This window comes from Leptonotus elevatus, chromosome 1 (assembly GCF_054856555.1).
Source record: "Leptonotus elevatus isolate MCC_2025b chromosome 1, RoL_Lele_1.0, whole genome shotgun sequence".
Taxonomy (NCBI): Eukaryota; Metazoa; Chordata; class Actinopteri; order Syngnathiformes; family Syngnathidae; genus Leptonotus; species Leptonotus elevatus.
In genome coordinates, this window is record NC_141239.1 from 28,473,981 (window position 1) to 28,490,239 (window position 16,259).

At 39.4% G+C, this 16,259-nt stretch overlaps 1 protein-coding gene across 1 annotated transcript in view; it reads right to left on the reverse strand.

Annotated features, from left to right (window-relative positions):
* Nucleotides 1-9,228: 9,228 nt before the first annotated feature.
* Nucleotides 9,229-16,259, reverse strand: part of gcgra (glucagon receptor a) — a 43,668-nt gene continuing 36,637 nt past the window's right edge. The window contains exons 11-14 of the mRNA XM_086088995.1: nt 13,337-13,425; nt 13,128-13,272; nt 11,511-11,552; nt 9,229-11,169 (exon numbers count right to left, since the gene is read on the reverse strand). Coding sequence (XP_085945121.1) covers nt 10,849-11,169; nt 11,511-11,552; nt 13,128-13,272; nt 13,337-13,425 — 597 coding nt within the window. The 3' untranslated portion in view covers nt 9,229-10,848. The remainder of the gene's footprint in view (nt 11,170-11,510; nt 11,553-13,127; nt 13,273-13,336; nt 13,426-16,259) is intronic.

Sequence of the window (16,259 nt, forward strand, 5' to 3'; positions counted from 1 at the left end):
GTCCATATGCAATCAGATAGGTGAAGCAGCATGTGGCTCACTGCCAATATAATTTCAGTGCTGTCTGTTGCTTTCCGTACATCTGCTCTGTGCAATTGCTGCTCTTTTTTGCAAGAAGGAAACTTCAATAGATGACTTTAGGTGTTTCCCGGTTGTTTATTACTGTTTCTGGTGAAGCAGCATGTGGCTCACTGCCTGAGGTTATTTGTTGCACTGCCTTTTTGAAGCAACTGTATGTTTGTGACCATGAGGCGGCGCAGCGTTTTTGTATAAAATGCTTTTGTGTCAGTCCCTCCACAGCGCATTCCCGTGTTTGCTTTATGCAATTTCTCCTCTTCCTGCTTGGCCTAAATAAAAACTATTGTTTATTACGAAGCAGATTATTTTCAGTTTTAAGTCTGAGTCAGTAATTCTTGTATACTTCATTGCTTCTCTATATAATTTCTCTCTTTCCTTACAAGACATACACTAAAAAGGTGACTCCTGTTTCCTACCTAGTTGTTTATTAAAGAAATATAGAAAATATTGTGGGTCACATCGGTCACAAAATGTTTCTGGCATAATGATCCCTAGCCTCGCGCCGAACCACATCCCGCTAACCGCCGTCTTCCGCTTAGTAATAGGCCGAGTGTCACCCTGATGAACTTGACGCCACCAACCGCAACCGCAGCTGTTGTATTATTTGCCACCGCTTGTTTGTCTTGAAATCAACTCAATTTGCCCGCCAGGCGCAAAAGCAGTCACAGGCAGGAAATGACAGCAATTGTTTCTTAATGTGAAGACCCCAAAAATGTTTATGTTTCTCTGTGTGCGTGTGTTTGTCCTCGGGGCGCAGAACATGATGTTTTATTTTAAAGACTTCATTTTAAACTCATTTCCAACACCTGCATAAACATGTTTTTATATCAGTCTTGATAAGCAGCCACTTTCATGTCATTTTCATCCAAATGCTCTGAAATGAGCCCATCTGGCACTTTTTAGTTGAAGTACTCTTCCATTTATGCAAAAAATAAAACCCCAAACTGTCACCATGGTCATAAAACCTTCATTAACTTAACTCCGCTCAACATAGAGCACTTTAAGTGTAAACTCAATATTGTAGTATAGTAAACATTAGGGGTGTGCCAAAAAATCGATTCTCATTTAGTCCGATTCAGAATCGATTTTAAATGTCCCAAAATCGATTTTATTAAAATTATTTTATACTGTTTTGCCTTTGTCTGTGTGTGCCTTTATTAGGAGCGCTGTTCATGTTGTACCCAATTTGGCCACTTAGGGGCAGTGTGGTTCCACGCGGTCTGATACACTGTTAAGTTGTAGCCACATTAGGGAGTAGAAGGAAAAAGTTACGATCAAGTTATTTCAATAAAAGTTTTTTTTTTTTGCAGTGTGGAGCCATTCTTTTGAGTGATAAAAGTGCCGCAAGTAGCGCGCTAATTAGCATTAGCGAGTCAGACTGGAGTAGATCATTACAATTCCTTGCACATCTATAGATTGAAGCAACAATCATTGTCCATCAAATCATTTTGAATCATTCTTAATTGAAAATCAATTCTGAATCGAATCGCAGGCCCAAAAATCGGAATTGAATCGAAACGTGAGACATTCAAAGATTCCCACCCTAGTTAACATGATTTGTTGTTAATGGTCGCCAGCCAATCACAGGGCGCATAGAGACAAACAACCATTTATGACCACATCCGCATATAAGGACAATTTAGAGGCTCATCAAACCTAACATGCATCATGCATGCTTTCAAATGTAAGCCAGAGAAAACTTTTTAATGGAATTTTTTTCCCCCAGTTACTCAGGCAAACTTTTAGTCAAGATTCCAACCCAGAACCTCCGAACTGTGATTGCGCAGCCTCATTTGAATCCCTCAAGTGAAAATTCAATACGCGCTGCCTCGTCTACGTGCGACGATAAGGCCGCACATTGCATGTTCAATTCCGACAACATGAAGGAGCTAATGGCCCCTTAAAAGCGTCTGCTGACATTATTAAGCCTCCAATGATTGTTTGCTCACTTCCAGCCAAAGACTACACTTTGAAAGTCAGACAGAAGCAACGCAGCTTGAACACCCCATGGGGACGCTTAACCTTCTTAAACCGCCTGGCGGACTCCTACGCTATTCTAGGCGCGTTAGCGTCTTCAGTACCTTCACTAGTCACTTTATTTACATTTCAGTTCCCGGGAAGTCGTGAATATCACTAAATTCACACATTTTGACTACAACAAGGGTTTTCTTTTTCTTTTGAATTCCCGTTTGCTCCAATTTATGTAGACGCTTGGAATAAAAAAAGATGAGGGTGACGCTTAGAATATAAAAAAAAGTTAGTGTATTCATTTAAAAGAGGTAACAAAGAAAAGCAACGTTATCAGCAACATTAGCGTCTGACGGTTAAGTGCTCCTCTTTGAACAGCTTGCGGGCGTTACACTTTAAGACACTTAATAATCTTGAAATATTCCATTAACGTCTGTCATTAGAGTTCAACTGGGAGGTATAATTATGCCTTCAGTTTTTTTTTTTATTAAAAAAATATATATTGACTGGCGACGTAGATGGAAAAATTATCTCTTTATTAAGTCTACTGAGGGCCTATTTGGGTCTGAACATGGCCAACACCTCACATAAAGAAATGCTAAATGAGACATAAAAAAAATAAACACGTTGCCCATCTTTCTTATTTTCAGATTTACACTGTTAAGTTAAGGGACTATTTTCCAGATGTTCACAATAATATAACCAAATTTAACAGATACGTAATATATTTAACTCCACATTTCTTGACTGATCACTTCAACATGTTGCTCGGCTCATTCAGGACATTTTGGGAATTCCAAAATGTTCTCAATGTAATTAGTAACCAAATGAAGAAATGACATATTGACCTCCTCTTTCCATATTCCTTGACCAACATTCTCCATCTCAACGACTCAATGTTGCTCCTGGTGTACTGTACAGTCTTCACACACAGTTTTGACGGCAAATGCCTTGTCTGGTTTGAATAAAATATGAATGTTTCAGTATTGATGAGGGCAGGCCGGGGTCACCAATTCCCAGGATCCAGAATGATGTTCGTCCTCCTCGGAGAGATGCTTGAACTTCTCAGACCAGTGAGTTTAGTCATGTCGCTGCTTCCGCTCCACCTGTGTGCTCTGCGCCATTGCTTTGATTCTATTTGATCGCAGTGTGCGTGCGTGCGAGTGCGTGCGTGTGAATGTGTGTGTGAGTGTGCATTACATGGAGTTGTAATCATAATAATAATAGAAAGCTGATAGATGACATCAATGATTACAGCAATTCAAAATCCAGAGATTCACAAATGTGACCGATTTCGGAAGAAGCAATGTTGAATTTAGTTGAGGCGCTTCTTTTAGACTAAGTTAGTTGCTTGGGTGCCATTGTATGAACTATGACGCGAGTTTAGAGTTAAAAGTAGTGCGCAGGTGCCATCCCACACACTATTTTTAAGTGAGTTGAGTAGCTCCGTTTAGGCAAAAGTAGTACTTTGGTGCCATCTTTTGGTATCCTGATGCCCTGAAAATACGTTGAAATGAGTTGAGCAGCTTTGTTTAGACAAAAGTAGTACTTTGGCAGCATATAGGTGCCAATTAACTCATTCACTGTCATTGACGGCTATAAACGTCAAAAATTCATTTAAACTATTTCTATTAGTTTAACATTTTTTTCTCCACTTAACAAGAGTATGAAAATCTAGAATGTTTTTATTGTACATTTAGAACAGATATAAAATTTGTGATTAATCCTGAGTTAACTAGTAAAGTCATGCAATAAATTACGATTAAAAATTGTAATCGCCTGTTGCCCCTAATTTTTAATATTCTTTTTTTTTTATGATTTAATGGCAGTGAATGAGTTAATTAGGTTGAAGTGAGTTGAGGAGTTTCATGTAGACAAAAATAGTGATTTGGTGCCATGACGATGTACGCGACCTACGTCGTTTGGATTTTACGGCGCCCCTGCCTTGTCCGTTGCACCTTCTTTTTCATGAATTTCCCACAGTAATCACGCCATTTTAAAGTTATTTAAAGTTGTGTTGTTGTTACCTCAGCAACGGACGGCCATCAGCAGGCCGACTCGCCATCAGGCGCGTCACATTTCCGTGTTTATAGCTCCGCTCTGTCGTTTGTCAGCAAAATAAATAGAGAAATATTGGTTCCGGCTCTTCCTTTTTTGGTATGGGATTTTTAATAGGTTTTAGGTGAATTAATGAGTACACACTCACGCACGCATACGCACGTACTCAGGCACAAAAAAAAGAAAAGAAAAAGAGAGAGAACAATGATGATGACATGTCGAATCGGTAAGATTACCGAATGAACAATACTGAGCTCTCTCTCTCTCTCAAAAACAAAACAAACAAAAAACTTGTTTGTTTTTTTAAACCATTATTTACCTGGCACACCAAAATCAGCCATCAATGTTTATGAATGACTGTGTTTTTTTGCTTTCTAGCTAACAGCTTTCTATGAAGGCCTACATACACCAATCCGACGTCAGGAGTCGGACAGCGTTAGGCCGACGGCATGCGCCGTCTGATTGGTGTTTGACTGTCGTGAAGTCTGATCGAGTTGGAATACAAGGGAGGGGAGGGGGCATTTGATCACTGTGATTGGCTGTTAGCAAGCGAATCAGCGCACGGGGCAAGACGGGCAAGTGACAACGCGGATAAACAGTACTGAACTCAACTTGATGGTTTTTCAGGACAGCACACGTGAATATTAAAGTCTCCCATAAAGAGGATATGATTATATTTCAGCAGGATTTCGGCAAGAAGATTTGCAAAGTCGTTTAAAAAGTCCTTATTGTATTTTGGAGGTCGGTAAATGACACAGTGACAGTTTGGCCGACTTCAATGAAGGTGGCTTCAAAGCTGTGAACGATGTGGTAAGTAGACATCGTTTACGTTTAAATATGTTTTTGTTTTTAAAAATAGTTGCTGTTCCTCCACCTCGGCCCGACGTCCTCGGAGCGATAAGCACAGCCAGGCGGTAGTAATTCAATCATAGCGGTGGACTCACCAGCGACAGTCCAGGTCTCCGTCAGGCACAGGAAATCCAAGTTGTTGGAAAGGAAAAACTCACTCAAAATAAAGGTTTTGTTTGTCAATAACCGCGCATTTAACAGCGCGAACCTTGTGGGAGCAGCGGGGGTGCATGGCCCTTGTGCCCGGCGGCCTCGAGGAAGCTCCTTCAGAAGCTGGAGGTCGGCACCGCGTACAAAACGCAGGGGGCAGCACGGCCGAAGCTTTGCGGGCGAACCGACGATAGGTAGCAGCGTTCGGGAACGAAGCTTGTTCCAGCGCCCGTTTTCGCTTCACCAGCTGGCCGCCGCGTTTAAGCTGGCACCGCTGTCAACACCGGTATGAGTTGTTTACGTTTTTATATCCCGCCCCCGTAAAGAGGTTGCCGGTTGCCTTTATGGATAATGACTACCGCCGTCGATGGTACGGAGGGGAATTACTTCTTGCGCATGCGCTGAAGGTAGGTAATAGTCAGCGCGATGTGTTTTTACGCAATTTTTCTACGCGGCGTGCTGATGTCTGGACCGACGCCACAGAGGGTAGGCGTCGGTCACATTTGGCCGACGTGGGATTGGTGTATCCAGGCCTTTACGCTACTAGTTTTTCGGCTATACACAACGTAAATAGGATTTTACAAGAGTTAGGGCTGGTCGAGACCCTGTAACCCACCAGAGAATATCAGCACCTGTGGCCTGCACTGAACAGCAGCCGAATTCCATCTCGGCATTCACACTCAAAACAGGACATTTATAGATGACATTCAAGCTATTCATCGTCGTCTTTGTTTTTACATGAAACAAAAAAAGTCATTACTCAAAAAATTTGTTTGACACTGTCGTTTTATTCTTCTTCCACCATTTTGGACACAATATATTCACACGCACACACACGCATACACGCGCACACGCACACCTGAGCACTCACATCAAATAGACTGTACATTTAGTTGAAGAGAAACATGGATCATTTTAGAGAATACATTCAAATAGCACTTAGAAAAAAGGTAAAGTGACCCAACAAGAACAACAACCAGGTCACAGCTTATTTATCCATTTGCAATAAAAGGACACAATGACCCTACTGACAATATACATACTATATTAATTCTTTATGACTCCATAGTGCACAACAGGTCAAAACGGAACACGGTGCCTCCATGCAGCAGCACCACGGTGTGAATAGGCTCAGTACTGTTACCGTATTCCAATAGCAGGGAATGAATGACCTTATATCTGCCACGTTGTAATGTAAATACTGAATTTGTCCACATGAACACACAGCAGCAAGCCACTCAAAAACTGCCTGTAGAAACATGTATATAATACACACACACACACACACAGGCACCCTGGATGCCTCATTAGGTACACCTGCAACACCTTAACATATCACAAATTCTGCCTTGAACCAAGATGAAGTGAGTGAATGCACTGCATGATAAATTAACACACAAGACACACGCACACTCTCTCTCTCTCTCACACACAAAAAGAAAACGTACCAAAAAGTATTTTTTGTTTGTTTCTCGTGCTTTTGTTCTAAAGTGTTCGCGGCCCCTGAGGAGAAAGTGAGGCCATCCGTGCATGTTGTGTTTTAGTAACCCTTTTTGTGACGGGAGCTGGTCCTTTAACGCCCTTTTAGCAGCGGGTGCCCCGCGGACGGCGACCAGTCACGTGGCGTCAGCAAAATTTGTGCAACAGCCTGAACTTTACACAGAGCAACTCTTCACACGCGCCGCGTTCAGGTGCATTCATGCTGGTGACGTGCATTTGGAGTCTTGATTTGAACACGCAAACCAGGGCAACGAGAGGATAGGATGATAACGCGACCTGGACAAAAGTATTGGGACATGTCTTTATCAATAAATAAGCCCACATTTGGGCTGGATTCCATCCATCATTTTTCTAGAGTGCTTTTGCATTACTACAGTTGTAAGTTGAGAGGCATTTATTTGTCTTAAATAGATGATGATGATGTTTCTGAGGGAGGTACCTCGTCTATTTGAGGGAGGTTTTTGTCTTAAGTGGAGAATGCACCAAGCAGCTCAATTAAATGGATGATGAACCAAGCGACGAACTGGCATTTACTTGAGGAAGGCATTTATTTATCTTATATAGATAACACACCCAGAAAATTTATTGGGGCATGGCGTTTATTTGAGGGAGGCATATATAGTATACAGGTATATCTTAAATGGAAGATAAATCAGGGGACTAATTGGACATGTCTATTTGAGGGAGGCTTTCATTTGTCTTTAATGAATGACACACCGGTGATTAATTGTGGCACTGTTGAGCGAGCCATTTATTTATTTTAAGTGGAAAACACACCAAACGACTAATTGTTGCATGGTGTTTATTTGAGCAAGGCATTATTTTTTTTGCCTCACAGGGTGACTATTTGGAGCAGGGTGTTTTTTTTTTCATTTTAGGGAGGCACTTACTTGTCTTAAATGCACAACACACCCGGCGACTATTTGAGGTATGGTTTTTAACTCATTCACTGCCATTAACGGTTATAAACGTCAAAAATCATTTTAACTATTTCTATGAATTTAAAAATGTTCTTTTAGTATGAAAACCTAGTTTTTTTTATTGTGCATTTAGAACAGATATAAAATTTGACGCCCCAAATTTGTAATAATCAACTCGTCAGGCGATTATAATTTTTAATTGTAATTCATCGCAAGACTTCACTAGTTAACTCACGATTAATTGTATATCTGTTTTAAATGTACAATATATTTTTTTATTGTACACTCACACTCTTAACAAAAGTGAAAAAAATATTAAACTAATAGAAATAGTTCAAATGAATTTTTGCCGTTTACAGTCGTCAATGGCAGTGAATGAGTTAAATCATGCAAAGCACACTAAATTACCTTGTGTATGAAAAGCGCTTTAAGTTGAATTTGAATGGTGATCAATGCAAACATTACAGATGTTTGACCTCTTTCACTATCTGTAGATGCAGTAGCCAGCTCTCCTAATACTTTTGTCCGCACCGTGTGCAAGAACAGGAGCCGGATTTAGCGACAGAAGCACTTTGAAGGCTGCACAAGCAATTATGTGTTATTTATAATTTATCCCATAGCCTCCCTTGACCTCTTTCGGGGGGAAGGGGGGACGGTTCTACATGTAAACCAAGAATGACCTGGCCAGAACAGCTGTCACTTTCCCATGAACACGGCGCACTCGCTGGATGTCAACAGACCAAAATCAGCAAACAATATTTAAAACCTCCGCCAAGGGTCGCAGGATTGCACAAAAATGTCCTGGTGTGGATTCACTTCATTTCTGAATGAAGAATGTACCAATCTGAAAGATAACATTGCACCTGTCACCTTAACTTAGGCCCGCTCCCAATCAGCACCTGTGCCATTCATGGAGACCAACAATTTGGGAATTTGGTGGGGAAAAAAACATCTTAAACAAGTTGTATTAAAGAGAGACTGATCCAACTCCAAAACGGCAAGCACATTTCCTGGTACCGTCGCACATTCAATGTTACAATGCTAGGTGGCTAAATGTTAGCATTCCTAATTCTTTCGTTTTACGTTTTTGGGTAGTTGAACATTTCTGGTGTTAGACAGGGCATCCATAGATTCTTATAAATGCAACTTTCCAGTGTTTACCCTAAAAGAAAAGAAAAGAAAAAGCGAGCCTACGCGGTTAAGACAACTCTGAAACAATATTTTATGTAAAGCCAATTTTCTGGTTGTGTCACGTATTTAACATCACAACCTTAGGTGGCTACATGTTAGCATTTCTAATTTTGTTCTTGGGAGGTTTTACATACTGCATCTAGCATTAGACGAAGTGTCCTTAAAAAGTGGATCCTTAAAAATAATATTTTTCCCTCCAAAAGGTCAAGTTATGTTAATTTCCTGGTTGCATAACACATTTGATGTCGAAATTTTTACAGATTTTATTGAGGATTTTACGTTCTCATGCGGTTTACATTTTTAGCATTAGAGTTCACGGATCCTTAAAAAAACATTTTTAGTCTTAATGATCCTTGCCTCATGAAAGCCATTTCAAGCCAGTTTCATGATTGCGTCACATCGCAATGCTAGGTGGCTATTACTACTTTATAACAGCTATTTTTGAGTTTTTTACATTCCTAGGTGATTTAAAATTGCTGATATATATATATATATATATATATATATATATATATATATATATATATATATATATATATATATATATATATATATTTATATAAATACATAAAAGTAAAAATAAATATGGTTTTTATTTGCGCTTTTATTTATTTATGGATATACACAACTCACAAAAGGTTAGGGATATTTGGCTTTCAGGTGAAATTTCAGGACGAACCTGAAATGCATTTAAACCTTTACAGGTGAACTTAATGTGACCTTCTCTAAGCTTTTGAACGCACATGTCCAACCGTTAAATGTTTCAGTACTTTTTGCACAAGTTGCTGTTCTCAAATGAGTAGCTTAACGGCAAAATTCACAAACGACAACGCTCCAGCTCTTTGAAGTGGCATCTTTAGGGAACGGCTGTCGTAGACTGGTGTAGCTCAAATGGAATGGCCTGCACTTTCTCCAGACCTGAATCCTATTGAAAACCTGTGGGATCAGCTGAGTCGCCATGCAAAGGCTGGAAACTGCACCCCAGAACCTCAACGACAGGTGGGATGCCGTGCCTCGGCAGACACCGAGTCGACTTGCGAACAGCATGAGACGTCGTTGTCGAGCTGTAATTGTTGTTCAAGGGCACATGACGAGTTATTGAGACGTACATTTTTTTTTATTGTGGTGTACCCACCATTGTTGTTAACGTTTCTTTAAATGAATTGCCTGAAATGAGGAAATGACCACTGCATCCTTCCACTTAAATGTCCTACTTTCATGACATGATACCACTGTAGTGTCAATCAACTTTTGACTTTTTTCATGAATTTCACCTGAAAGCCAAATATCCCTAACATTTTGTGAGTAGTGTATATTTTGTTGTTTTTATTTCCATTTATATTTATTTTTTGTATTTAATTTTTGAAATATATTTTTTATACCCATTTTTATTTTCACTTTTATTTCTTTCTTTCTTTATTTATTTATTCATGTATTTATTTTTTATTTCGGCAGTTTTGGTCCTCCATATCGTTCGAGTGTCTGTGGCTCCTTAAAAAAAAAAAAACCTTAATCATCCTTATAAAAATATTTTTCTTCACTTATCCTTATAACATTGTTTAAAATACTTCAAAGCAGCTCATTGCTGTCCAATTGTCGAGCTAATGAGTCAATATTTATCTTTTTTTTTAAGTATAGCTCAACCAGAATTAGGTAGAATTTAAAAAAACACTCCTTGTGTTCACGTTTACTGAAGGATAGATCGTCTTAAATTTGATCAAAGTGGCCTTAAATAAGACTTATACCCTGGTCAGATGATACAGTAAAAGCATAGCACTGACTGTAAATTGTATCCCCCATATTAACATTTTTTGGAATGGCAAGGCTGTATTTGAAGGAATCTTCGATTCGGGGCCTTGGCGGAGGTCTGCGCTTGATTAAGTGCCGCCCTGCAATCGATTGTTTTGTGTGTGTCCAGTTTTGCCTCAGCTACTGCAACACGCACACAAACAAAAGCAGATGCTCCAATGAAGTCTCTTTTTTTTCTTTCAATAGAGTTGCTGTGTGAGGTTTCAGTTGTTGTCGTATTATTTGACGTGGCTCGTCTGCCTTGAGATACGCCGTCACAGACCACCTCAGGCCACTCCGCAGCGCTCGGCGTAGCCGCTCAGTGCAGGATTAAGAGAGCTTCAAGTCAGTGGCGGCTCTCGGCGTGCTCGCTTTTGGCCTTGTCCAGAAGGCCCATGTCCTCCACAAGGGTGCAGTTAGTGAGCGTGCCCTCGTGCTGGTCCGCCACCTTGCCGTTGGCCACCAGGACGTGCCACTCCTCGGGGCTGCAGACGGGCGTCGGCGGCTTGGCGGAACCGTCGGCGACCTGGGGCAGCCGCTGGGAGACGTGGTTGAGCAGGCTGGCCGTCTTGGTGTTGGGCGTGTTGCTGTACGTGTGGCGATATTCCTCCTCGATGTTTCGGCCCAGCTTCCAACGCTTCCACTTCTTCAGGACCTCTGACTGAACCTGCGGACGTGCACGTTAAGGAGGGTGCGAAAACTCGACAAGCTGAGAATGAAACGGAGGTAACCAGGGCTGGATTGGCCATCCGGCATTCAGGGCAGATGCCCGGTGGGCCGGCACCTTTTGAGGCCGATGCAGCGCTATTTAATTATTTCCCTGTATTTTTTTGCGGCCCACAATTTAGAGGGGGAAACCCATGAATCTATTTACAATCATGACAGCAAACATCAACATCAGTGGCAGAGCTACGTGATAGCCAGAGGTACTCAGGAGTCGGCCCAGACCCATGCTAAAATGCCAGGGTCAATTTTTTTTGTGCCAATCCAGCCCTGGAGGTAACTTACTTCTTTGTTGACGAAGCAGTACAAAATGGCCACCAGGAGACCCTAGGGAGACAACATGGACACCTCATCATTCATCAATGAAATGTTGAGTTAGGATCCCTTATTACATTCTTACATCTGTTTAAACAATACATAGTCTGGATTCCGCCCCTCCGCTCAGAGAGAAGAATCGACAGTCCCAAAATAATCGGCAAATGGGTGAATTTGCAACAAGCGATTCGGGAATAGGTGACGGAACCAACACTGGTCTTTCATTGGTCGAATTATTGCTGGGTCATTGTCAACACTTGGGGATACGTGGCTTGAAAGGGCAAACATTTTACTGCTGTGTCTCAGTTCTGATGCTCACGATCTCCGATGTTGCTACCCTCAGTCTCCTCTTGGATAAAAGTAAATACAGAAGAGCCTCATTCACCTACATTGATTTGCGTCTTACTTCGAATGATGTGTTTAGTATGGCGTGGGTTTTGCAGTTCCCTGCGGCGCTAATGTCTCATTGGTGAGTGCGTCCCTTGCATACTATAAATATCAGTCGAGTTTCACATCTTTGCCGTGGTGGCCAAACGGTCAACGGTAATGTGACAACATGACACAGCCAGTTAGCAGCACATTATGTTCATGTAATCCCCACTGACAGGCTGAGTCATCACTCAAAGCAGCAACTCGTGTCATTGGGGAAGACGAAGAGTTTACAGCAAGAACAAAAGTGAGGATTTCTGTGCTGGGACCTTCAAATGTCTTGTAAATGTCATAAATCCATTTATATCAGTAAATGTTTTATGATTTTTGCACAAGACTTTCTTGATTTCAGTTCTTCTTATTTCCTCATTGGAGGATTTCTTTGTCATTATGAAAGTATTTCCTCATCATTATGCTATAGACGTCAAAAATTAATTGGAACTATTTCTATTAGTTTAACATTTTTTCCACTTTTGTTAACCAGAGTATGAAAACCTAGAAATAAATTTATTGTACATTTAGAACAGATATAAAATTTTTGATTAATCGTGAGTTAACTAGTGAAGTCATACGATTAATTACGAAAAAATGTAATCGCCTCTCGCCCCTAATTTTTAATAATCTTTTCTTGGTTTAAAAAAAAAAGAGCAATTTTAATTTTTTTTTAAAACATTTTAATAATCTTTTCTTCATTAAAAAAAGAAGTAATTTTAATTATTTTTTAAAACATTTTTGCTAATCTTTTTTTTTTTTTTTAAAGAAAAGATTATTAAAAATTCGGGGCGTCAGGCGATTATTTTTTTTAAAATCATAATTAATCGCATGACTTCACTAGTTAACTCACAATTAATGACAAATGTTATATCTGTTCTAAATGTACAATAAAAAATCTCGGTTTTCATGTTCTTGTTAACAAAAATGGTAAAAAATGGTAAACTAATAGAAATAGTTCAAATAAATGTTTGACGTCTATAGCCGTTAATGGCAGCGAATGAGTTAATATGGGAGATGTTGACAATAGGAAATTGCGCTTTTTGATATAGAATAAATTTTTCATTGGAATGGATGAACTTCCTGATTGACCACAAACCGTAAAAATTGTACAGATGTGAAATAAATGTAAATCTGCCATGTGCTACGTTTCACGTGTTTCTGTACCTGGAATGATGAGAAGAAAAGGTCGATGACCAGCTTGGTGAGACGCAGACCAATGGTGGTTTCGGTGGCCTCGTCCGTTACATAAATAAAGACCACCTGGTGGATGCCCAGCAGAGGGATGAGGGTGAGAGTCGACTTGGCCAACCTGCGACGGACCACAACGCGGTCAGATGAGAAATTTCCAAATCCACATTCCAATTCCCACTCACCTGAACTTGTAGTCTGTGTATCTCATTTGATGCGCTCTCAGTTTGGACACGAGAATTTTGATGATATGGATGAAGATCAGGAAGTTGATCTGTAAGATAACATACAGTCTGCTAGATAATTTAGCATAAAAAAAATAAGCACTGGACAGTGGAACGTCCAAAGTGGAACACAAGTTTGATTGTGGATATTTTTTCATTAATATTGGAGACCATTTTTATTGAAGTGAAAGAATGTCTTTATTGAAATGGAATAATTTTGTCATCGATATGATATGATATCCTTGACGATATAGAAGAAAATGATTTCAGATATGCAAAAATGTTCAACATTAAACAGAAAATATGACAATGCATTAGTTTGTGTAATTTTCATGTAAACTGTCATAATACGAGGCTGCATCATTTAACAGCGTAATTATGGGCATGGGAGAGGCTTGAAAAAAAAGTGGCATTTCGAGAAACAGCATGTGCCCTCTAATGGAAATCCCTTGTGATGTGACCTTTTTACTGCATCAAGTAACTTGTTACTTACACAAATCGTTAGCATTAACACAATGTGGGGTTGAGGTCAGGCCAGAAAATGTAAGTGTAATCCTACTGACAATGCGGCCCGAGATGAATTATTTCTTCATATTGCCGCGCAAACACAAGGTGTTCATTTCCTGCTCATCAGAACAATGTGTATCAAGAGGATTAGGGATTATTTTGCCCACTGATGTGCATCTTGAGCGCAATAGGATTGGGATAGAGAGGGAAGCACTAAAACGGGAACCAGGCCCGCTGGTCCCCGCGGCAACGCAAACACAGGAATTCCTGCGAGGTGCAGCCCACTTAACGAGACGATTAATGCGTGGAAAATAGCGGGATGTGTGTGTGTGACAGGCCTGACATGAGAGTCAAGACAAATCGCACTTATATAAACGCTCGCAGATGACCTTTGAGGAGCAAATCCGAGCCGAGGTGTGGTCACAGTCTGTTTTGGAAGGGCGCTATAGTTTTAGGAATATTCATCTGGATTGCACACTAGAAACGTATTAAAGCGTCAATTTTTGGGGACATATTCATCATACAACATATTGCAAATTATTAACTCATTCACTGCCATTGACGGCTGTTGACGTCAAAAATTCATTTGAACTATTTCTATTAGTTTAACGTTTTTTTCCACTTTTGTTAACAAGAGTATGAAAACCTAGAAAACATTTTGTATTGTACATTTAGAACAGATATCACATTTATGATTAATCGTGAGTTTAACTATTGAAGTCATACGATTAATTACAATAAAAAATTAGGAGCGTCGGGCAATTAAAATCGTAATTAGTTGCAGGACTTGAGTTAACTCACGATTAATCACATATTTTATATCTGTTCTAAATGTACAATACATTTTTTTCTAGAATTTCATACTATTAACAAAAGTGGAAAAAAATGTTAAACTAATAGAAATAGTTCAAATGAATTGTTGACATCTACAACCGTCAATGGCAGGGATTGAGTTAAAGGCGATCACCTCTCAAACAAGCTGATCTATTGTCAACAGTTTTTCTTCTTGGACAAATTAATTTACCGGTTGCTTTGGAAGAAATTTGTCATTCGTATGTGTGAATTTCCTCGTCAATATTGTTGAAATTCTCTTTTCACTATCTCAGAATTATCCTGTGATATGGCTGAATTCTCTCGTTGATATAGAAGATTTTCTCCCTCATCAATATTGGTCAATTTTCTTGTAGCTATGGATGAATTTCTTTGTTGGCATGGAAGATTTACCTTTATCAATTGGTATGGGATCATTTCCTTGTCCGTATGTGTGAATGTCATTGTGGATATGGGAAATTCCATAGGTGTGAATTACTTTGTTGCTATATCCTCGTTATGGTGAAATTTCCTTGTGAGTAAAAGATCCTGTTTACATGGCAGAATTTCATAGTCAATGTGGGTACATTTTCTTGTTCATTCGGGAGATCTCCTTGTCAATATGGAAGAGCTTCCTCGTCAAAAATTTCCTTGTCAGTATTTTCGTCAACGAAAACTAAACAAAAAATAATTTCCTCAACACACATTTTCACCGGACTAAAAATAGACTAGACTAAAACCCTCATTAATAAACATTAACTGGGACTAAAACAGTATGCATTTTCGTCGACTAATAGAGACGAGACGAAAATGTACTTCACTTAATAAAACTTGATTAAAATATTTTGGACATTTTAGTTCATGAACAAAAACAAAACAAAAATCATATGATTTTGTAAAATCTCGTTTGCGAATCTGTCATGTGACACACAGTGACACCCCCCCCCCCCCCTTCAAATCTGCAGCTAGCGAACAAACACACGGGATAGACAGGAGGTGGATTCACACTGAAAAGTAAAAAAAGAAAAAGAAAAAAGTCAATTATAGTTATAAGGTAACATTAATCCAACGGCTATAACGTTCCGACAATTATGTTAATCCAATCGCTAACTAATGCTGGCTAACTTACTGGCACTAATGCTGGCTAATTTACTAGCTCTTAGCACGAAGCCATAGTAGCCACTTGTTGATATACTGTAATTGTGTGTGAAGTAGAAATTTGATGTGAAATGGTTTTAAATCCAAAATGTTCAACATAATCTGCTGACAAAATTATATATAAAATGTCCTGAATAAAACTGGACTAAAATGCTGACAGTTTTGGTTGACTAAAATAAGACAAACATAATTATGTTTTCTTGGACTAAAATAAATATTAAAATGCGAGATTTATAGTCGACTAAATAAAAATGGGTTGTTGTTGACTAACTATGATAAAAACTAACAATCGTGATTTAAACTGGACTAAAACTGAGACTACATTTTAAAATGGCGGATAAAATTAACATTACTTGTCAGTATGAGTACATGTTCTCATTGAAATTTAAAAATGTTATAGTCAATGTGT